This window comes from Mytilus galloprovincialis, chromosome 2 (assembly GCF_965363235.1).
Source record: "Mytilus galloprovincialis chromosome 2, xbMytGall1.hap1.1, whole genome shotgun sequence".
Lineage (NCBI taxonomy): Eukaryota > Metazoa > Mollusca > Bivalvia > Mytilida > Mytilidae > Mytilus > Mytilus galloprovincialis.
The window spans coordinates 52,714,892-52,738,595 of NC_134839.1; the positions used below are offsets into that span (position 1 = coordinate 52,714,892).

The window sequence follows — 23,704 nt, forward strand, 5'->3', positions numbered from 1 at the left end:
CATAAATTGACCAGAGATACTTCTTATCAATCACGTGGTTTTAATCGAGACAGCTTAATAATATTACTTGTCGGAAAGCACCTTTACTTATTTCAATCGCGTCGGTAGACCTTTATTCGTGAACAACTTATTTAAACAAATCGACTGATGCATAAAAAATGAAAATCGGCCCAGAATTGATTATTCTACAACGATTTGAAATAGTGAGTGACATTATTTTATTAGTTTGTGGGTGAAGTTTAAATCGCGATTAAGGTGTGTTCCGGTTACCGTCGGTTAACAATAAATATATTTGATAAATATTAAAACTGTGAAGTTTAGAGTGATATATATGGTTAAGTTACTGGATAATCCTGGAAAGTAGAAATTTCCAGTTTATAATACGAAAATTAATCGAGCAAGTACCAATCAACAAAATACAGCAGAAGAAAACAGAGATCTAACTACGTTATATAGCTAATTATGTAATATATTGTTGTCCTCTAAAATATGTTATCACTATCCGACCAAATGAAACCGTCCAAATGATACTGGTAAATATTATTGAACAGTCGCACAAGAGTTTGTATAATGTCACTATACAAATCCTTGAGTCGCAGTACTAAAAAAAAATTTCAACACATCGGGGTTCAGCTGAACATTCGTATATATCAACCAATGATCTTACCCTGGATTTAGAGCGAAGCTTAATAATTCCTACATTTGTCTAAAATCTCTTTGATCTTTTGATTTTATCAGAACAATCATTTACAATCGTCTTAAAAATGCAGGAAATGTGTGCCACTCAGTGGAGTAACAGTAGTTATTAATTAATCACAATTTGCGATATATATTACATATATTCGAATTTCTACCGAAAAATAAATCAATAAAAAGGGGGCATTTATTCAATAAATTTGGTACAAATTTCCATCCTCAATGTGTTTTTCTATAGAATTAATGATGACTCGCATTAATCCATCAATCACTCAATCGGCACACATATGCAGATGTAAGGTAACGGAATCTGCCGAGGTTTGCCGATTGCTGTTTCCTAAGAATTTATCACAACTTTCGATTTCTTCGTTTATTTCCGTAATCCCGAAAGCAACCGAGAATGACAATATCGTAGGGCACCACACGCTGGTGTGTAAATAACGTGCCATGTTTTAAGCTTATTAACATGTCATTAAATTGCGCGTGGCATCGCAGATGAAACGTTTGAAGTCGGGTCGTAGTAGTTCCTGTCAATATAATACTTCCATGGGATAACTAACTCAAAACGAGTAAAATACATCAACTATAAAAAGAAAACAAAGGAAAAACAGGAACACTGAAGTGCAACAAAAACAAACGCCAACATACATAGAAACGAACTATTAGATAACAACTTGTATATTCCTGACTTGGTATGAAGATATCATTTAGAAATGTCTAAGGTTCAAACTCTTCAGGGAAATATTACCTGGGATGAATTTAGCTATTATTTTTATGTCCGTTTAGGTCATATAACTCCTAACGTTACTACATCATTTATAAATTTCGGGTTTATAATTAATTGGTTTTAGCGTTCAGGTAAAGGTACAGTAAAGCGTTTGGGACTTACGAAATGTATAAAGTGTTATATTTATTTTATTTCATTGTATGTTCAGATAGATAAATGATGTTCTTCCACTTAATAATGGATTTTTTAGCAAATGCCTGCACGTATGTCCAAGTAAAGACTACAACTGGACATACCTGGCTCCTTAATTTGATATTGACAAGGAAAGTCGTCCACAAACTAGAATCTAAGACAAACGGAACGATTTACGTTTTCATTTATCAGAGGAGTACCATCGTGTATCGTTTACATATTTGAAATGAAACGTTTCTGGAGTGGGTTTTTGTTTATCATCATTAAGAAGGGAAAATACTCCAGAAGGGGTACATAGGAAAACATTATATGCAACCATACAGCATTCAACAATGTAAAAACTTACCGTATAGTAAGTAGGCTGTACAAAGCCCCGACATGAAAATTGTGAAATAATTCAATTGACAAACCTTACAGCCTAATTCAAAACAAAACAATTTACAAAAAAGAACCCAAGTCAAGACATTAACCAACGACAACCACTTAATTACAGACTCCTGATTTTGGACAGGGACTTAAAGGGTTAAACATGTTTATGAGCGCTCTTTCCTATCTTAACAGCGGACATTGGTGCAACATCACAACATAAGAAAAAACTATGAAAATCAGTTTAAAAAGGAAAAAAATATTATCTCTATCTTTATTCTTAATAATCTCTCTAGCAAACTTTACTTTCATAAGCATTCCATTCGTCAAAAGCTACAATCAATAACCGAAGTACATTTTTCATATGTTTACTTGAGATTAACAAAAAACATTATCGTTAGGGGGTGTGTTAGAATATAATAAAAATAAAAGGAGTGAACAGTGACACTTTAAATAAATATTACAATTGAATTCGCACACGTTCTTCTCGTTGTACAAATAAAATTGAGAATGGAAATGGAGAATGTGCCATAGAGACAACAAGAATGTGTAAGACCATAGAGCAGACAACAGCAGAAGGTCACCAACTGGTCTTCAATGCAACGAGAAATTCCCGTACCCGGAGGCGTCCTTCTGCTGGCCCCATAATAAATATATACTAGTTCAGTGATAATGAACGCCATACTAAACTCCAAATTATACACAATAAACTATACAAGACTAACAAAGGCCAGAGACTCCTGACTTGGGACAGGCGCAAAAATGCGGCAGCGTTAAACATGTTTGTGAGATCTCAACCCTCCCTCTATACCTAAAGTCAATGCAGAAAAGTAAACGCATAGCAATACGCACATTAAAATTCAGTTCAAGAGAAGTCCGAGTCTGATGTTAGAAGATGTAAACAACGAAAATGAACAAAATGACAATAATACATAAATAACATCAGACTACTAGCAGTTAACTGACATGTTGAAAAAACGCCGTTTGGTTATATGTTTATCGTTTTGTGGGTTTTTCGCATACATGCCGTATGCATACTATTTACTTTTCTTACTAAAACATTATTTAACATATATATTGATATGACCCATGTTTGTTAATATTATTGAACAGTGTCTAGTTTGTTATTTTTCCATTTTAGTCTGAACCAATAATTTTGATCTTAACATCATCAGTCTAAACAATGAATTATTAAGTCATGTTCAAGATTCCAGTCAATTTAAGACTTTTCTTCCACGGTTAATTTAGTTATGCTTGAGGCAATTTGCTTGCAGACAATTCAGGTCTGTGTAAAAGCTGTTCAAACAACTCATTTTGAGGCTGATATATATGTACAGGTAAATAGCAACTACTGAACAGTTTGAACATTAATTGACAGATTTTTATTGACTGCAAGCGGGCTGTCTGAACAGTACTGAATTTACCGCAGTGAATTTATTTAACAATTGACTGGAAGACTGAAGATACCATAATGATTTATTGTACAGTCTTGTGAGAGCTGTTAAAATCAAAGTGACTGTTTTAAACCACAATTCGTTTACCAGTATAGGGCACATTATGACAATATTTGTTATCTTCCTTTGTCGGTTATAATCTGCGATTTGATGATTGCACTCTGCTACTATGTTCTTCAAAGTACATTTGCAATCTATTCTTGACCAATCTCGAATCAGCCTTATTTTGTGAGCTTTTGTAACGTTTCAAATGTTTAACTCCAACATTGAGCTGAGAAACAGCAATCAAAGCTTTGATTCTCTTTTTTTTTCAAGTGCAATTAGTATTACGTGTCATGAAACAGAACATCATACATATATATTCTTTGTCTATTCCATGCTAAATTAAGGTAAAATCAGATACTTCTACAGATTGGTATGATTACAAGTATCTTTTCCTAACTGGTGTATCCAAAACAACGACGGAAAACACATATTGACGCGATTGTTGCAATTGCAACCATACATGGCATCCCCAAATATGCAAAATGATCCAAACAAGCAAAGAAAGCTTAGACTGTTACCCGAAAATCTTGGTTTTCAACAAAAAGATTTGTATTAAAACAAAGATGAAAGACAGACAAGAGAAAAAAATTAAAAGATCTAATAAAACAAAATCAAAGCTTTGTTTTCATATGGACCTTACAATTTTATTGTAAATTCTTCTTTTCGTCCAGATTTCTTTAGTCGCATCTGAAAGTAAACAATTGAAGATGCATTAGATATAATAATAGTTTCAGTTACTGACTAACATCCCTTATTAAGTTTAAACAAAAAATACAGTAAAATAGTTAATCACTCTGTTTGTGTGAATATCATTTAGGAATAAATTGTCTGTATGTATATGCAAAACAATTTTACAAAATTGCTTATAAATTGTGTTGGTTTTTTTTTCAAATTCAATTAACCATTCCTTGTAATTTTACAGCAATATTTTCTGCAGTCTCCAAAGATCATAAACATTTCGAAAAATTATTTTGTTTGAGTGCTGATTCATAAGGGAGCTACCATTTGATTTTTATGGGGGGCTAGGATGAAAAATTTTGTCCTGCATTTTTTTTTTTGCTGTAATCTCTGTCCTGCCTTTTTATTTTTCACTCTGTTCGGGCCTGCTTTTTTTTTTTTTTTTTTAGTTTATCCTGACTTTTTTTTTACCTAAATTGTCGTCCTGACTTTTTTTTTTGCAAGTGTCTCATCCTGCCTTTTTTTTTTACTCAAAACTCCTGTCCTGCCTATTTATTCCAAAGTTCATCCTAGCTCCCTCCCCCCCCCCCCCCCCCCCATAAAAATCAAATGGTAGCTCCCTAAAAAGGAACAATCGCCATCGTTTACTTTTAAACCAGCATTCACTACCGTATTGTATATATATATATATCATATGAGTAAAACGACTGAGCACGACATATCTTTTTCTAATCATGTAATACAGTAACGTATAGTTAGAACATTAATATTCCTATACAGCGGAAAAGTAACTGGAATATGTTTAATTAAGCAATTGATATAAAACAATCTTAATGTATTTGCATTAGACAATGCTTACCTCTAATTAATCAGTTTATAGGAGCAGTTTTACTATTTTCCATAACTTGAGTATCCTTTTCCGCCATAACCTCCTCGTCCTCCGCCATATACTCCACGTCCTCCGCCATAACCTCCGCCGCCATATCCACTTCTTCGCCCTCCGCCGTACCCTCCGCCGCCATATCCACCACCGTGTCCGCCATAACCTCCGCCGCCATATCCACCACGCCCACCACCGTATCCTCCGCCGTATCCACCTCCACGACGTCCGCCACCACCATAACCTCCGCCATAACCTCCTCCGTATCCTTTTCCACCATAGCTGCTTCCATAACCTCCTCCTCCGTATGATCCTCTACTACGACCAATACCTCTACCCAAACCGGCGAGCAGGCTTCCTAATCCACCGCTTGATCGGCCACCGCCATAACCGCCACCATAACCTTTACCACCATATCCTCCGCCATGACCGCCACCATAACCCCCACCGCCATATCCTCTGCCACGGCCGCCACCATAACCGCCGCCGCCACCATAAGAACTATATCCAGCAGAATATACGACCACTAACAAGGACAGAACTAATACAACTTGAAGAGGCTTCATTGCTGCAAAATTAACAATGAAAATAAATTATTCGGCTATATTCATGTAAAATTCTTACGATAATAAAATACTAGTAGGCATTAAGATTTCAGTCGAGCAATTAATCAATTTAAGTTCTAATTTTATTTGAAAACAAAACAACACTCCACAGTTGTTGTTTTTTATCTAACAGTTGTTCATACCCTTGTCAAAGGAAATCATCTTAGCAAGTCTCAGTCGGCATCCAATCATATCATTGACACTTTTCAATATGTATTATTGTTTTATTGATAATTGATCTTCAAAGTTTGAAAAAAGATATAAATAATATATGCATTTCTTAATAATGAATGCTAAACTGTGTAGGTAGGAGAATTTGGTCAGTAAAAGGGCAATAGATCAAAATATTATGATATGACTTCGCCAGCCATTTAGTAACTTTTCAAATTCGACTAACATATTACTTTCTTTCACTTCTTTTGACATCAAAATGATACACTTTTTTCAGTTTCTATTCTGCAACGACTTTTTTTTCTTTTCTTTTAAATATGTCATGATATGATTCCAAAATGTATGCGACATAGTTTACGATAGTAATTCTAAATACGTCATGATATGATTCCAAAATGTATACGACATAGATAACGATAGTAATTCTAAATATGTCATGATATGATTCCAAAATGTATGCGACATAGGTAACGATAGTAATTCTAAATATGTCATGATATGATTCCAAAATGTATGAAACATAGGTAACGATAGTAATTCTAAACATGTCATGATATGACTCCAAAATGTAACGATAGTAATTCTAAATATGTCATGATATGATTCCAAAATGTATGCGACATAGGTTACGATAGTAATTCTAAATATGTCATGATATGATTCCAAAATGTATGCGACATAGGTTACGATAGTACTTCTAAATATGTCATGATATGATTCCAAAATGTATGCGACATAGGTTACGATAGTACTTCTAAATATGTGATGATATGATTCCAAAATGTATGCGACATAGGTTACGATAGTAATTCTAATTTTATGTTCCTTCTGAGACCAGACTTGGACCCTATATATCTTTTCAGTTATCCATAAAAAAAAAATACTGGACCGGTATTGAAAAAGAACATACGACTTTGAATCTTGCAGAGCTGTATTTTCTATTTTCCTTAAACTCCTGTTTTATTTATTGTGTTCTTCCTCAGAAATACTGACAATTATTGTGTAAATTAAAAAATTATTGCGAGGTTTTTATTAACAAGAATAATGCGAGTTGGTAATATCGCAATAATAGCGCAATAATAAAAACTGTCATTCCTATATATAATACGTATATCTGTATACAAATTTTGATGAAATCGCAATAATTAAACTCGCATTATTGTCCATTTTTCAAAAATCGCAATACTAAATGAACGCATTAACTTCTGATTTTACAACAGTGATTTTTTTTTTAAATAAAATTGTATGACCCTTTCATTGGGAAGCAGTCCGAAAACACGTAGGAAGAGCAACACATATAAACTGTGTCAAGTGTTTAATTGTCTTGAAGTAAGATCACATTAAAAAAAAATATAGGCAGATTAGAAAAAAATCATTTCAAAGATTACTATGATCTTTTTAATAATACGCTTCCCTCCAATTAAATTTTTACTTAAATCAAGAGGGTCTTGAATAAATACTAAACAATGTAAGGGAACGACCATATTTCACTTTAAAAAAAGGGGGGGGGGGTATTTTCTTAAAAACTTATTCTGATCTCAAACTACATGTACGTAAAAAATTGTTTTATATATAATAATAGTCAAAATGAGGAAAATCTTTAAAAACATCCCTCTTCTTAATATTTTGTATCATTTTTTTCCACTTAGTTTTTAAAAAAATGTATTTAAAAACCCTTCTCACATAGTATTAATTGGGCCACATTTCTCTAAAACGTTTGTTCCTGATCTCACAAATAATTCTACAGGATATTGAAAACTTACCTAGGTGATTTATGTCCGGAGATATAGCAAGGTTCAGAAACCAAAACACTTATATATACCCGTTAGAAATGTCACATGTCAGATTTTCACACTTTGAAAAAGACGTGTCGTTGTTCCTGGTGGTGACAAATTAAGCCTTTACCAGACCATCAATATGTGTGTCTTGTTTTGCAAATATTGAACCCTATATATAAGTACATTTAGCCTTAGTCGTATATTTTTAATAGGTTTCTACAGTTTCAGTTCAGACTATTTAAGAGCACATCTTGTAGTTATCACTGTGAAAACTAGAAATCTATATGTTTATCACTTCTCATATTCAATTGTTTTTTAAACATCAGTGTGTACTAACTTCTTTCATTATGGAGCAACCATTGAACTTCAAAAAGAGAAAAAGGGTGTGTGTGTGTGTTTTTTTTTTCTGAGTCAGAATTTTTTTTCGCGAACATATTTATATATCTATTTAGTTTTTTCTTCAGAATTTAACACTATAAGGTATGGGGAAAATCTGGATTCAAAATATTTTTGTTGTCATTTGCTTGACCAGAATATTTTCCCCATCAAATTTGGGATCAGAATAAGTTTTTATCTCTTACATTGTGTAGTATTTATTCAAGACCCTCTTGATTTAAGTAAAAATTTAATTGGAGGGAAGCGTATTATTAAAAATATCATAGTAATCTTTGAAATGATTAATTCAATCACTTTTTGATTTGTCATATTTTGGAAATAGATAATATTGTTAACTATAGTAGGTGTGGGTGAAGGGCTTGATTTCTGTTTCTCAAATTTTTTATGCTATTTTTCTGTTCATGTTTTTCTGTCACCCATTATTCATTTTAGCGCACATTTTTTTTCGATTCTAGGCCATTTTCCATTTTTTTTTATGCTTTATAATTTGTCAATTATTCTCTATTCTGTAAACCCAATTCACGCTCTATCTTTTGCAGATGTCATTCAGTGCAGGTTTATCATGCTGACCAACCCCGAAGAGGGGGACGTAGAAGTTGTCTGCTTTGTTTAAACCAATTGAACTTACGTTATACTGCAGGAACAATGTAGACACGAGACAGAAACAAACAACTCAATACAATAAAACAAAGATACAAAGGTCAACACAATCTTCAACAATAGTCAAGTGTCTTTTCTTTACTTAAAGTTCCACTGAGAACAACAAAGGGCATTTGGTTAAAAGGAAAATTACTAAAGTAAAGAGAAACTTTTTAAGATAATACGTGAAAAAAAAACAAGCAACCAAACAACAGTAGAGATCAAGTTATGATATCTAGCAATAACCAAGTATCTGTTCTTTTCAGACCAAAACTTCAATACGTGCAAACGCTCTGTATCCACTAAGCGAGCTACAATATAGAAGAGTAAAGCACATCACCCTGTAGACTGTGACTTGTTGTAACTTATCCGGCCCAGCATGCCTGTCCAACACAATACAGGTAACATATTCTTATCATATTGATATTATATATCGTTCTGGAAATGCATGTTTTACTTGCATCTTAATTAGTTTGTTTGGATAAACATGATAAATAAGATGTCACTTAAGTTTGTTTTAATGGATGTTTTCATATGTCATATCATGTATATATATATACATATAGATGTTGTTGTATCCCGTTTAATTTGACGAAATGAAAATGTAGATTAACAACTTGGTTTAAATAATAACCGAATTTTACTTCAGGGAAAAAAGACATAGACAAAAGAAATGAGACACAAACAGTTTAAAGTACGTCTATATCCTTGCAATCTTTGTTTTTACCTAAACTAACTAAATATATCCCTAAATTTGGTCCCTCGTCGTCCGAGATAATGCTTGACGCAATACATTTTGGTTAATGCACAGATTTACACAAATATGTCGAATAAATCAATAACATTTATATACGTTTTGTAAAGGAATAACTTGCAGCTACATAAAATGTATGATATCTCAATTATATTATCTTCCCTGTGATAAATCAAATCGTACATAACTTCCTTGGGAAATAGTTTTTTCGCCACCTTAGTTGTCATTTTTAATAGAACTGAAGTTCAAAATGACTTTTTCCTACAACGGTGGTGTCGATTTGTGGAAATTCATAAGATGCCGGCGTGATTCATTTGTCCGCTTAACAATAATGTTTACTTTCAGTAGTTTAGTGAAATGGACAAAATATCAAACCCCGAAACATTTAAATGAACCAAACAAAACGCACAGAAAACTAAAAAAAAGCCTGCAGGTTTCTGACTTGGAACTTGCGAAAAAAGGCGGCGGAGTTAACACATGTTTTGTTAGAACTCAACCCTCCTCCTATACCTCTAGACCATGAGGAGAAATCAAAGACCCAACCAAAAGCACAGTAAAACGCAATTTAAAAGTCCGAGGCATAAGTTTGTAATAGAAGAAACTGACCAAAATGACAATGATCAACACAAATTAACGAAGGACTACTAGCAGTTTCTTAAATGATCTTCTCTTATTTGTTAATATATTTGTCAGATCATTTTACGTTTATACAATTTGGCTCTACCTAACTTTTAATTTTTTCTTATCTCTTCGCTTTAAGGTCTCCTGTGTCCTTTCATGTTTTATTACATGTTTCTGATAACGGATATTTTCAAGATTTTAGTTGATTTCACATTGTCGTTTTCTTGTCTTTTCCAGGCTTTACTTATCTACATGAGTCTGTATTCGAATCTGTAAAAATACTATTCACGAAATACGAAATACGAATACGAAACATTTTATTAAAGAATGCTCAGTTATGGACATAATCATTAATAGCATAGATACAACAAAGAATAACATTTAAACAATCTTGACTAAAATTAATACTACACAAGTATCAAAGTATATGTGTTCCAAGGGGAGTAACTCTAGTGTAAAAAATATAAGTAATCATTTTACATTATAAGCAGCAAACAAAAATTTCACAATTATATTCTAAGTAAAAAACAAATGTTTATGTACTTAGCTGTAATTTTACATACATCAGTGTCTTCATTAATTAAGAACCACATAAACTGAGAATCAATTCTGGAATTAGTAATGTTTTTATTTAAACAGTTGTATATTAACTTCTTCCTTAAATGAGAAAATTTTTGACAATTTAGTAAAAAATGTAACTCATCTTCAACCAAATTTATATAACAGTTCTTACAAATCCTGTTATCTATGGGAGTTTTTGGTATAGTGTATCAATATGAAGTTTATGACTGCTGGTTCTGAACCTGGTCATACTTACTTTACTTCATTATTTATATATATGTACCCTTGACTTTAATATTTTTATAATACAGTTCTTTCACAATGGTTTATTCCTTGAATGTAATGTTTTTATTAAAACAGTTGTATATTAACTTCTTCCTTAAATGAGAAAATTTTTGACAATTTAGTAAAAAATGTAACTCATCTTCAACCAAATTTAGGTTTTAATTATAATTGCAACTCATCTGAATTCTTGTTACCCTATGTTATAGATTTTCTTGAAACTTTGTAGAGTTTCCATCTGGCATGTCTAGGAAATAATCAAATTTACTTTATCATTTCTGATGATTTTTAATGTTTAATCAATAGTTCAATTTAAATCTTCATATTGTTCATATTAACCATATAATTTAAAATGATATGGAATTAAATAAATCTCTTATGTCCTTTTTTTAGTTTGAAATAATTGCATTTAACTAAAATTTCTTCAATATTTCTAATACATGTATGTCTTATGTTAATTAACATTTTAATTGCCAATGTACTTTTTTAATAAAAAGTTTTAATTTTATTATTTTATTTTTTTTATTTTAAAATTCATAATAATTCTAACCCTAAAATCTACAATTTTCATATAAAAAAGTGATAAAATGTTGCAATTCTATCAAGTTCACTAATTGTTTTTAACAGTTAAATACTTGTAAAAACACCTATTGTTATTATATAAACATCTATTGAAATAATGTTGGCATTCAAGGAAGACACCATCACAATTTGTTATTAAGAGGTGTACTGTTCGATAACATAGTCAGAACAGAATATAATTACACATTCAAACTATCTTTAAAACATGCCATACAAATTTTGATATATATTGATGTGTTATTGCTACTGACCAATCTATTTCATAAAAAAAATTAATTGATAAAATGGAATAAACTTATTCAATTTTCTGAAATTTCAGGATACTGCTTTTCTAAAATCTCTTGCGACATTTTCTAATGTATATCTTAATGCATACATTGAAGCTATCAATCACAGAAATTGTTTCATAGGATGTAAATTAAGGGATGACATCAAAAGATCAATGTAATATAAAAAAAAAACTTAATTCAAATAGTTTGGGGGTGGGGGGTTGAACTGCTGCAAAATGTGGTTATCCGACATTGATATTTACATATATCTATATGGGTCAATCAATTTCTCCCAAATTAAGTTAAAAGGGGGGTGGGGGTCAGTGAAAAAAACTATGAGAATTAAGTTTTTTATCCTTCATTGAACTTTTGATGTCGTCCCTAACACAGTGCGTGTAACGGTGGTCTTTAGGACTGTTTTAAGTTAAATAAACGTTCTATTTAAAAACAAATCAGTCTTTTTCTTCACTTAAATATTTCTTCTTATTATATTGATTTATCTAATAATGATATATTCTAGAGAGGAAACAATAAAGAAATCGTTTTCATCATAGATATACAAATTTATTTAAATAATTATGTGAATTGGTATTGATAACAAAATCTAAAATTATTACGAATGATAAAAACAGTCTTTTTGTTCCAATTTTATGATATAGGTATAATATAAGTTATGTTTAATATGATATAGACGATTTTGGGAATAATCAAAGCACTGACGTACTGATATCTATGATGATACGAAGATCTGACGGCTGGCAAATAAACAATTATACATTACTCAATCTTCTGGCAGATTGATAAAAGTTATTTGCAGTTGTTTTTCTTATGTCCAGTATCAAATATTCGAATTACCTTTAGAATGATAACATAATTACATTTACTAATTTATCCATTTGGTAAATTTCTTGTGCACAGCGAGCTGACATCAAATGGACAACTAAAAGAGAGGGCAAGGAACGCCGGATAATAAATTTAATCAATTGACATTCCAATAGGCCTAACAGTGTATACAATGACAAACGGATTCCTGCTTATATGTCTTAATATTTCTTTGCAAACGCACACATAGATAACATGTAGATTTGACTTTAAAATCAAACGGCTAGGGTCAATTTCCCAGGTCTATTTCACAATAGCGACAACTTTTAAAAAGAAATCTTTAAATCTGGACTTAAATTCGCAGTATCAGAGTTCCGTGAGTGTTTTTAAACAAAGGTAAAGCATTTGATTGACTGATTCGGTCTACAAAACATAATTTTTATACAGGTAAAAACGATGATTAACATATATTTTTAATCTGTTATATGAAATTAAACAGACCTAGAAAAATCCAATTGCACGAGTCCACTTTCTATTTTTATCTATATCTATGTTTATACCGCTTATATGACCATCGGAGGTTTTCGGAGGTCAACTCGATAGTTAACTAGATGGCGTCTACACTAAAATTACATGCAACTTAGAACTTAGAACATTTATTCGGCAGATACTACCGTAGCTCGATCTGATGCAAACTTTAAGCAAAAAAAAAAAATTAAAAAAAAGATTGTTTACATGAATAGTCTCAGAAACATTTGAGAGTGGTGATCTTGTTCTGTGAAATATACCACACAGATATTCGAACACACAAGTCGAAGATAAACTGACAACGCCATTTCCAAATGCAAAAAATAACCAAACGAAAAACAAGTTTACAAAACACAAAACTGACAACTCCACAAAAAGGGTAAGCAGATCCTAATCCACATGTAGCACCCGTTGTGTTCAAGTAAGATAAAAACGTAACATATTTTTTTTAGAAGTAAACATAAGACATAACACCTAAAACCTTACAATTCGGCCTTTTTGTATTATTGATGTAGCCATCAAATAGAAATTCAAAAACGATTCATGTGTAGCTTTTAATAGTGAAATATTTAGATAAAGTAAATAATATGCATGGATTTTTTTTATAAATGTTCACCTTCGGCTTTTTGGTGGTGTAAGTGTTGCCCGCCTTTTAGTTTTATGTGAATTGTATTTTGAATTATTTTGCTTTTTGATCACGTTATTGTCTAATCTAATTGAACGTGCAGTTTTTGAGTGCCCTTTTGGTATCCCCCTTTTTTTAGAACTAGCATTCATGATTAAAAACAAAACACAAAGAAATAAACTTTAATATCACAATACAAATGATTAATACAACCAGTATTTACATAACACGTTTTATTATTATTTCATTTCAACATTATACGATATTAGTTTTGTGATTTCAAACTCAACATATTAATACTATCAGTTTATTAAAGTAAACAGTACACATGTGAATTATAAAAATGTACGCCGTACATGTTAAAGCATACAAACAATTTTCAAAATTGTAAAGAATACAAAGAATAAAAAAATATATATTTCTTTTCATTTCAACTATAATACCCATCAGACCAAACTGGGATAATCACATTTTCTAAAGCTTTCGGTATGACTACCATCTTCACAACTATTTATATGCATTAAAAGGTATTTCGGGTCAACGCAAATGGGACAACAACTCCACGTCATAAATTTCAAACGACACACACACACACATTTGTATTCACACACAAACACTGTTTGTTAAGACAAATTACTTCTTTTTTATAACGAATGTCCTTACGTACACATGTTATACTTTACAAATTTGAATATTCGATATAGCAACATCATATGTTCGTGAAACTGAGATGTTATTGCCTCTTACAAGAATGTTTGAAACCATGGTAATGCATGATCATATTAACATGATCGTTTTCGCTCTATAAACGTAGTCAGTGCTACACCAACAAAATACACAATATATAAAATGAACTCCTTCAAATTTAAAGAAAAGCAATAAAACAATCTTCAAAATTAAAAATAACTAGAACACACCCGCGAAATCGCGGGCATATACAGCTTGTAAACTGTTTTAGGATGAATTTTTGTAAAAGATATTATGACTGGAAAATTTCATATAAGGTATCAAAAGCCTTCTATCTTTTTTCCAAAGTCCGTTATTTGTTTCCTTTCTGTTAAATTCAATTATTTTCGTGTTTTTTTGCCTTATACCACAATTATTCTTCTCTTGTTACAATGAAATGTTTGGTAAAAGTCAAATTAAATTAAAAATTTGCAGCGCTTCAAACATGAAATAAATGGAACTGCTTTATAGACCATTATTATTCTTATAAAATATGCTTCTAGGACAATCCATCAGTGCTCTTCCTTTTGAGAGCCCTATTAACATGTCAATGGTAGGATTTGAATCTCGTATAAATGACAAAGGCTCATTTGAGGGGTGGTCGGAGGGGCCCTGATCCCGAAATCCCGGGCTTAAAAACATGAAATCCCGAGGTGCGTATTTTAACGAAATTCATATCCCGACATCCCGAAATTCAAAAAAAAAAATAATTCCGCATCCCGTAAGGATCAATCCCAAAATCCCGAGCTTAAAAACACCCGATCCCGACGTTCCGAACAAGTCCTGCCTCCCTCTAATCTCTACATTACTTTCATTTTGGTCCAAATTACTACTTTTAACAACAATAAATCTGTATGCCCCATTTATGGGCATTAAGTTTTCTAGTCTGTGGTACCGTTCGTTCGTTCGTCCGTCCGTCAGTCCCGCTTCAGGTTAAAGTTTTTGTCGAGGTAGTTTTTGATGAAGTTGAAGTTCAACCAACTCGAAACTTAGTAAATATTTTCCCTGACTCCCAATCATATGATCTTTCTAATTTTTATGCCAAATTAGAGATTTCACCCCATTTCACGGTCCACTAAACATAGAAAATGATAGTGCCGATGTGCCATCCGTATACTATGGACACATTCTTGTTTCCACATGATTTACTTATTTCAATATATATGCTACTGGTATGACCCCTTAGATAGTAAATATTTCAGAAAACAGTAGACAGAATACAGAGAGTATCTATATATTACAGTAGTATAATCGTAGTTTACATGTGGATAAACGCGAAACATAATTGTCTCTAAGGAGGTATTATAGTTGTGGTTCTTGCGATCTAAAAACCATGATATGGAGAACGCTCTGATTGGCTTATTTATTTTTCATTTTTGTAATCTATCATACGATTGGTTGTTCTTGTGCATTTTTAAAACCGTAAGTCTCATCTATGACTAAAAGTCAGTCTGATGACGGAAACAATATCCGGACACCTATTTTGTCGTTTTCTCCCAAAATAACTCAATCTGAATAATCATAAGAATGGATGACAAATGCGACTATGCATGTTACCTAAAGAACACTGAGGCATGATGATTAATTTATTGTGGAAGAAAGAGAAGCGACACACAAAATGAGGTCTTCTCGTTCAATAGTATGGATAAAAATCATGACACACATGCTTTTGTTTACCCTGTACTATACATTAAAAAAAATGGTGATTTCTTAACAATCAATGTGCCAATGAGACGTCAATTTTTCAAGTATATTGCAATCGGGTGAAGTGTCGCAGATTCCGAAATAGTGATGAGGTTTATTCAGTGGATGTCGCCAACTGTCATGATTGACACAATGAAACACACCTTCTTTGGACTAGACTGACACGCTATATATAAAAAAGAAGATGTGATATGATTGCCAATGAGACAACTCTTCAAAAGAGACAAAAATGACACAGAAATTAACAACTATAGGTCACTGTACGGTCTTCAACAATGAGCAAAGCCCATACCGCATAATCAGCTATAACAGGCCCCGAAATGACAATGTAAAACAGTTCAAACAAGAAAACTAACAGCCTTATTTATATATAAAAAAAATGAAAGAGATCACGCTAAGCCGGATTTTCAACGTGTTAGTTCACATGGTAACTGTCCACAGGAAGACATATACCTTACCCGGACACATTATTGATGTTATTCTAACACCGAGCCGACTAGTATTTGCGATTACTCTTTAATGCCACGTGCTCAGCGTAAAAGTAACAAATACCATTTTTTTCTTCAAAATTCTATGTTTTGATCCGGTCGGGGTTTCAAACCTACGACCTCCCGCACTAAAGGCGAACACGCTACCAAGAGATCACCGGGGTGGATATCTTTATTTATCTAATATGTGAAAATAAATCAACTCTGGTCATAATACTATCATTACTTTTTTCATTCTTTTGAAAATATAATACTTCTTTTAAGTATACTTGTCATCAAAAGAAATGATACCAGGTGAAATAAATGCATTTTCCTCTAAATACTGAAATTGTATACACGGCACCAAAATGAAAATTACTCAATGAGTTTAATGCTTACAGAGTATTGCTGTGCCGCTAAAAATACTGATACAACTCAGAAAATCGAAATAAATCCGCTATTAATTGATTTTCAAAAATCATGTTTCTCATAAACAAAATATGTAAAAAAAAATTTGAATTAAAAACTTGAAACATGAACACTGTGTGCTTAGAATTTTGAAATAATTGGCAGATATTCTAATACTTAATTCAGGTCTTTGAAATTGGGTGCCAGTTTTTCTCATCACTATGATATTTCAATATTTTCCCACAAGATAATTTTTACCATATTGTTCAATAGCACGGCCTTTTCTCTTTCCTACTTCCTCAGGTAGAGTTAACCGTTACGTAGATGAATTTTACTTTTCTTTGTATGTCCCTTTTAGTCAGATCATAGCTCTTAAAAACGTTTTTACGTTTCAACACATCACTGATAAATGTTTAAAAAGCATTTCATAAGAATTCGGGTTATCTCCCGTTTTTCAAAAACTCTCAATTATAAAACAGTGATAAGAACTTTCTGGATTTACTTTCAATCGAAACGTTAAAAAACCATAAAGGAGTAAGTTTGAAAAAGGCCATGTTTTTACTGGATAACAAGTCCATTAAGCATGGATAATTAAATTAAGGCTTCTAAAGGAGTTTAAAAAATCATGCAAAAATAAGGCAACCGAAGGTTCACTATAATGTATGTGGTATAAAATAGAAAATTAAATGCTAAGAAGGTATTTTACTTTTAAATTCAACCGTGACATCAATGGCTGAATTTCACACGTAAACAACAAATGGAGCAATGCTTTCAACATTGTGTATGGACAAGAAGCGTTTAAAGCTGACAGCGTTTTACATATTACTTGAAACTTGTGTCTAAATACTATTCAGCGGTGAGGCTAAAATCAATAGCAAAGTCAAAGAACATTGATGATAAAACGTCGCTTAGGTCAATTTAGAAAGTGTGCTAAATATAAAAAAAAAAAAAAAGAAGATGTGGTATGATTGCCACTGAGACAACACTCAACAAGAGAACAAATGACACAGAAACTAACAGCTATAGGTCACCGTACGGCCGTAAACAATGAGCAAAGCGGCATAGTCTGTGATAAAGCCATTTATATAAAATAAGGAGATGTAGTATGATTGTCAATGAGACAATTACTCACAAAAAACGAAATCACGTTGATATTAGCAACGTTTGACCATCATGTGGCTTTCAGTGATGAGCCAAAAAAAAAAAAAAAACGCATTTGAAGCTATACCTGGGGTAGAAAACATTATGTAAATAAAACGTAGCAGCCAACAACACTAAAACAAAACTGAAAATTAAACTAAACGACAACAACGTCACCGCATGCCTTGCGTCCGTGAAGTCATGCATACCACTTTTTATATTAAATGCTAAAATTTACAACTTCATGTTACTTTATAACTTTTTTAGCCTGTTGTTATACCCTTCATATAATTTAAAAAAAACAACATGTCACCAGACTTCTAGTAAGCTAAGCTATCCTGTTCTATACTTTTACACGGCCGACTGTTGTATATCAGCTGCCAAAACCCAGAAAACTCGTTCTTCCTGCTTTGGCTTCTCTCTTTTTGAATGTTTTGATTGTTTAACTGAACGTTTAGACTCTGTTCGTTCTACTTCTGAAACAACACAGAAAATACAATATTTACAAGTTATATATACTAATACTAGATCATACTAACTCTACAATTCGATACATATCCTTTTTAAAACGGTGTATAATCAATGGTAAATATTTTATTGCTAGTAACAGGGATGGGTCAGGATTTTGGAAAGAGGGCGTAAGTGCCAAAACAAAACATTTTTGAACGATTTATGCTAACAAATGATACATATGCCAATCAAAAGGGAGCATACGCACTCGCTCACCACCCCATACTTGAATCCACTACTGAGCAAGATCAAAATCATGTATGCTGCATCAAATATAATAGTATTTATACCGCTGCCATGTTAATACGGTCATTGCGGAAAATTTAAAGGTTTCATAACTAGTGATAATTGTTATATCTTTTTGCAAGAAAGATATAACAGCTATACAATATCCGATAGTAATCTGCTTATTTGGTTCATGTCAAACGATAGCCTTCATTTTAACTTTAAATTATGTGAATTGTTATCCTCATTTTACACATTGAGAAACTAAATGTTTGCTTAACTGAAACTTATAAAACTTATTTATAGTCTTCACCAGTTCATTGTCACATTATACTTACTGTCCAGAAAAGAAAAAGAAAAAAATTATTCTTTTCAGTAAGAGTTATCCTTCGTTTTACATATACAATGTAGGCAACTTACTCCTCATAAAAAAAAAAATACATATGTGTCTGTATTTTTTTCTGTATTTTATTTTTCATTTACATGTTGTACTGTTAAATCAATCATCCTTAATCAGAACGATAGTTGTATGTGTGAGTGTATGCGAGTGGGAGAGAAAGGCTTTTTATTTTTACTTTATGTGATTACATGATTTGTTATGAGCCCAATGATTAGGAAATAAAATATCTTTATCTTTATCTTTATCTTTATCTTATACAATATAGGTCTATGAAAATAACAGGCCACAACTATGAGAGAATAAGAATTAAAAAAAAATAGTGTGTACAGCAAATATTAAAGATTTTTTTTTTATTGATAATCTAAAATGCTTATACTTAAATAGACTAATGCAAAAGTTCAAAGGGTTCATTATCTACAAAGAAATTTGTTCTTAAATTTCAGTCTAAAAAACTTTTAATCCATATAGATTGATCAAACCATGTATATATATTACTTCCATGATCAAACATACTAGCTTAATTCCAGAAGATAGACCACGGATAAGCTAATTAGAAGCAAAACCAATTTTTAATCATAAAAAGAAATAAGCCTACTTTTATTGTTTTATGCAAATTAATTTTCATAAAACGAGAAAAAAACATTTTTTGTTCTTGATCGTCGTATATTTCCAAGTTAGTCTATCTTAAAAAATATTGACAGTTGATGTTTTGCTTTCCATCGGTTGCTAGCAGTTGTTGTGGGTTGTTGCAATGTCTTATTTTATTTGGTTCTTCCCGTTATCCTTTGTATCTTTGGTATGTATTGCGTCTGTATTTTACTATTTGGTGGGGCATTGTAAAAGATATTACTTACTTTATTTTTGTGTTTGCATTATTGCATAAATATAAGGTCATCGAAATATTAACTTTGCAAAGAATTCCGACCATAACAGGTGATAAAAAGGGAAAAGGAGGTAACACTACCGTGTGCGTTTTGATTGCTTGTTCCATGTTGAAGGCCATACATGGAAGTTTAGATGAAGATCATCAATCAAAGTAATACTATTTTGGTTAGCATTGTGGTAAGTGTGTGTAGGAGAATTGTCAAAACAGGGGTTTTCCCTATTTTTGGACACAAATAAAATAAAATTTTATTAAGGGTGAAACCATACATAAAGAAGAATTCAACAAATTAAAGTATGACTTTGTCATGAATTGTTCCGAAACAATATTTTTAAAATAGAATGAAATTCAAAACAGTGTGGCTGTGGCCATTGATTGACACATTAAATTCATCCATTGACTGGGACAATTTACGTGAACGTTTGTCTGTAACGACCACTGTTCACGACGTACCTACGATAGACATTTAAACTGTGGGGTCACCAAAGGTTTCTTAACGCCTTTAATTATAAAATAATTCGAAAAATTAATCAGGAATAACTTTTATGTTTTGATTTATTTAATTGATATAAATCAAAACATCGTGTTATTTCTGATTAATTTTTCGAATAACTTTATTAAGGTGTTGAGAACCTTTGGTGACCCCATAGTTTAAGTGTCTTTAAAAAGTACATAGTGAGCAGTGGTCGTTACATACAAACGTTCACCTAAATTGTCCCAGTCAATGGATGAATTTAATGTGTCAATCAATGGCCACAGCCACACTGTTTTGAATTTCATTCTATATAATCTCCGATTATAAGTTTTATGAGATTTAAATGCCAAAGTGAAGTTAAAAGTTTTACGTTCACGGATATAGCGAACTGCATCGTATGTTAAACTTTTTTTTCAGAGGTGCACAAATGACATTTTTACAGCTGAATCATAGGGAGTCTGAAACAAGAAAAAGTTATGTTAAACCGTCTCCCTTAATTTTGATTGTGCTTAATTGCATTTACGTGTAGATTTTTTTTGGGTATTATCTGAAGGTTTGTGGTTTTAACACACTTAGACAATTTATTAAACGTCTAATATAATGTAAAACATGTATTGAATGAGGTTACAATTCTTCCATAGAGAACATAAAAAGACAGACTTCACAACACTGCGGTTGATGAAGACGTGTGGAACCGATTTCAGTGCGCATGACGCTTTCGTGAAAAAATCTTGTATCATTTAACACCGAGATCTAGTCGTATCCGTCAGATTTTGAGTCGGCGATAAAAGTGCAGTGTAATATTACGCGGTTGCACGTTTACATACATTTTAACCACATACATGTAGTATGTTATGTAATTAAAGCATCACAATTGTTTAATTCACGTAATTTTCATTAATAATAGTTTATTAATTTCAAATGAGAAACGTGATGGAAAATCTTAATGCATCACTGTGATGATGTACTTTTGAATTTTGACAAAATGGATCATCCTCTGTGTTGAATGGTGTCTGCACGTGCATAGAACTTGACAATATATTTACAATTGCATTTTCAGTTGCTATAAGAGTTATCCACATAACTTTATCAAATATTGCTGATTCTGAGGTTCGAGTTTATTGTTTTACTTCAACTAAAGACTTTATGTATTATATATAAGTACAAAAATATGTTTAAAACATAGATTTGTAAAACTGGTCCTCCAAAACACAAACTTTTCAATGAAAATTGAGTTTAAATATGAAGTTATTGTAGGACAATGGATTATAAAATTTTCAAAACGACTTCGTAAGTTTTATGAACGTATATGTTCCTTTAGTTTTTAAGACGAGTTGATGTTATCAACTTAACAAGAGCCTGTTAAAGACCTTACCGATACGAAATTATCAACATGACTGTGCTAGACAGTCTTCATTTATAAATATGATTTGATATGAAATGACAATTCAAAGGGGGTAACAAAAATGGTTTCAATAAGAGGCGGATAATACGCTTAAGACTCAGGACTCCAACTACACAGCATTTATAGGTATCAAATATACGTATCATAGTGTGTACCGGTCACTTTCTAAGAACTCTCTAATAAAATATAAACTTACTATGTGGAGGGGAAAATACTTCATTATCGTTACTATGAATAAAGCTACGAGCATAATAAATGGACGGTATATTTCGTTCGTTGGACGGTGGACTGCTTCTCTTATAATCTGTCCATAAATGATTTTCTATCACCGGAAGTCGTCTTGGCGACGAAGCGGTAGCAATTTCAATGCTATTACTAGAGTCTTTGTTGTGATATGTGGCTCCATATACATTAAATCTTGATCGCTTTTTCTTCTTCTTTTTCTCTCTATGTTTTGTTTCTGTTTCGATATAACCAGTTTGTTCATAATATGCATTAATGCCAGTTTTAATTTCGTGCTCATATACTCCATGTTTATATTTATCTGGCAAGTGTCTGTCTGGTGAGTCCTCCTTCTCTTCATATAATGTAGCTATAGTAAAAATGAATTATTATGTTAATTTTTTCGAAATTCAAAGACAAACGATGAAGAATATAACAAGGTGACAGCAATTAGTCAATAAAAGAAAGACAAAAAATGGTAATCACATTTAAAAGCAGACAAACAAAAGTTTATAAAACGCTACACAGAAAACTAAAGAGTGAGTATTGCGAACCCAACTAAAACTCTATATGATCCGAGGTGTTTCGAATGAGTAAGTTATTCTGTCAGCAAAGTTGTGATGATATTAGAATACGTCGGTACAATGCAACCATTAAGGTCATCAAAGAGAAGGAAAGACGAAACTATGGCTACCGTTGGTCATCTCTAATACAGGATTTCCATAATGGCAAAAAAGAAAAATCATGAACACTTACACAGAGCTGTTTTGTTTTGTCGAAAAACAGTGATGAGAATAAAATGAAATGTCAGGAAATAGACATGCTTTCCGATTTAAACATTTTGACTGATGCCCATATGTCTTGTGTCATTTTTGTTTGTTTGGAGTTACTGTAAGTAGCTCTCAAAAAGAAGTTTTCTTGATGTATATACAGATTGAGCCAATGCATATTGTATCTTTATTGATTTCCCATTTGATATCAGTTATTAGTAAAAAAAAAATGTTATTTTCGTTGGACAAAATGACATAACTCAAAACTATATAGTTGTTTCTGGTAGCAGAGACATATGTATATTTAGCTGGGGTGTTTTGAATATACAGGAGACAGCAATCCAATTAACTTAGTTAAAAAAAAGTGACATTTAGCTGTTTGCAACCCAATTAATCCAGTTAATCAAAGAGACATTTATTATTAGCTGTTTGCAACTGGGTTCTTAATTTCGTTTTGATTCTTAGAAAAAAGTAACCCAATAATTGAGCAAAAAGAAATTTAAAAAATGATAAATAATGTGCTTCAATACAGAAATATTTTTTGCGCACTTAATTATTCAATTTGTTTTTTGTTGTTGTTTGCTATTTGAAAATACACAAACAATAAAAACAATTGAGGTCAATACCAATGGTCAATAGTTTATACATTGTTTACAAGTTTGATATCTCAACGAGGTTGCACAATTTGTGTATCTGAT

The 23,704-nt window shown here is 31.9% G+C and overlaps 2 protein-coding genes across 3 annotated transcripts in view; both read right to left on the reverse strand.

Moving 5' to 3' along the window:
• Positions 1 to 4,062: 4,062 nt before the first annotated feature.
• Positions 4,063 to 7,659, reverse strand: LOC143062291 (uncharacterized). Its single transcript, XM_076234027.1, has 3 exons — positions 7,578 to 7,659; positions 5,018 to 5,606; positions 4,063 to 4,167 (listed from the first exon to the last, which is right to left on the reverse strand). The coding sequence occupies exon 2, from the start codon at positions 5,602 to 5,604 to the stop codon at positions 5,050 to 5,052; it is 555 nt and encodes a 184-aa protein (XP_076090142.1). The 5' UTR covers positions 5,605 to 5,606; positions 7,578 to 7,659; the 3' UTR covers positions 4,063 to 4,167; positions 5,018 to 5,049.
• Positions 7,660 to 13,839: 6,180 nt separating this feature from the next.
• LOC143063832 (uncharacterized) overlaps positions 13,840 to 23,704 on the reverse strand; it is a 32,148-nt gene continuing 22,283 nt past the window's right edge. For both annotated transcript variants that reach the window (XR_012975108.1, XM_076236221.1), the window contains exons 3-4: positions 22,211 to 22,606; positions 13,840 to 18,592 (exon numbers count right to left, since the gene is read on the reverse strand). Coding sequence is in view for 1 of the 2 variants with exons in the window: in XM_076236221.1 (XP_076092336.1) it covers positions 18,468 to 18,592; positions 22,211 to 22,606 (521 nt within the window). In the remaining variant the exon portion in view is untranslated. The remainder of the gene's footprint in view (positions 18,593 to 22,210; positions 22,607 to 23,704) is intronic.

Excerpts from the sequence above, each read along its gene's own strand:
- LOC143062291 (XM_076234027.1), bottom strand. The coding sequence starts at position 5,604 with ATGAAGCCTCTTCAAGTTGTATTAGTTCTGTCCTTGTTAGTGGTCGTA.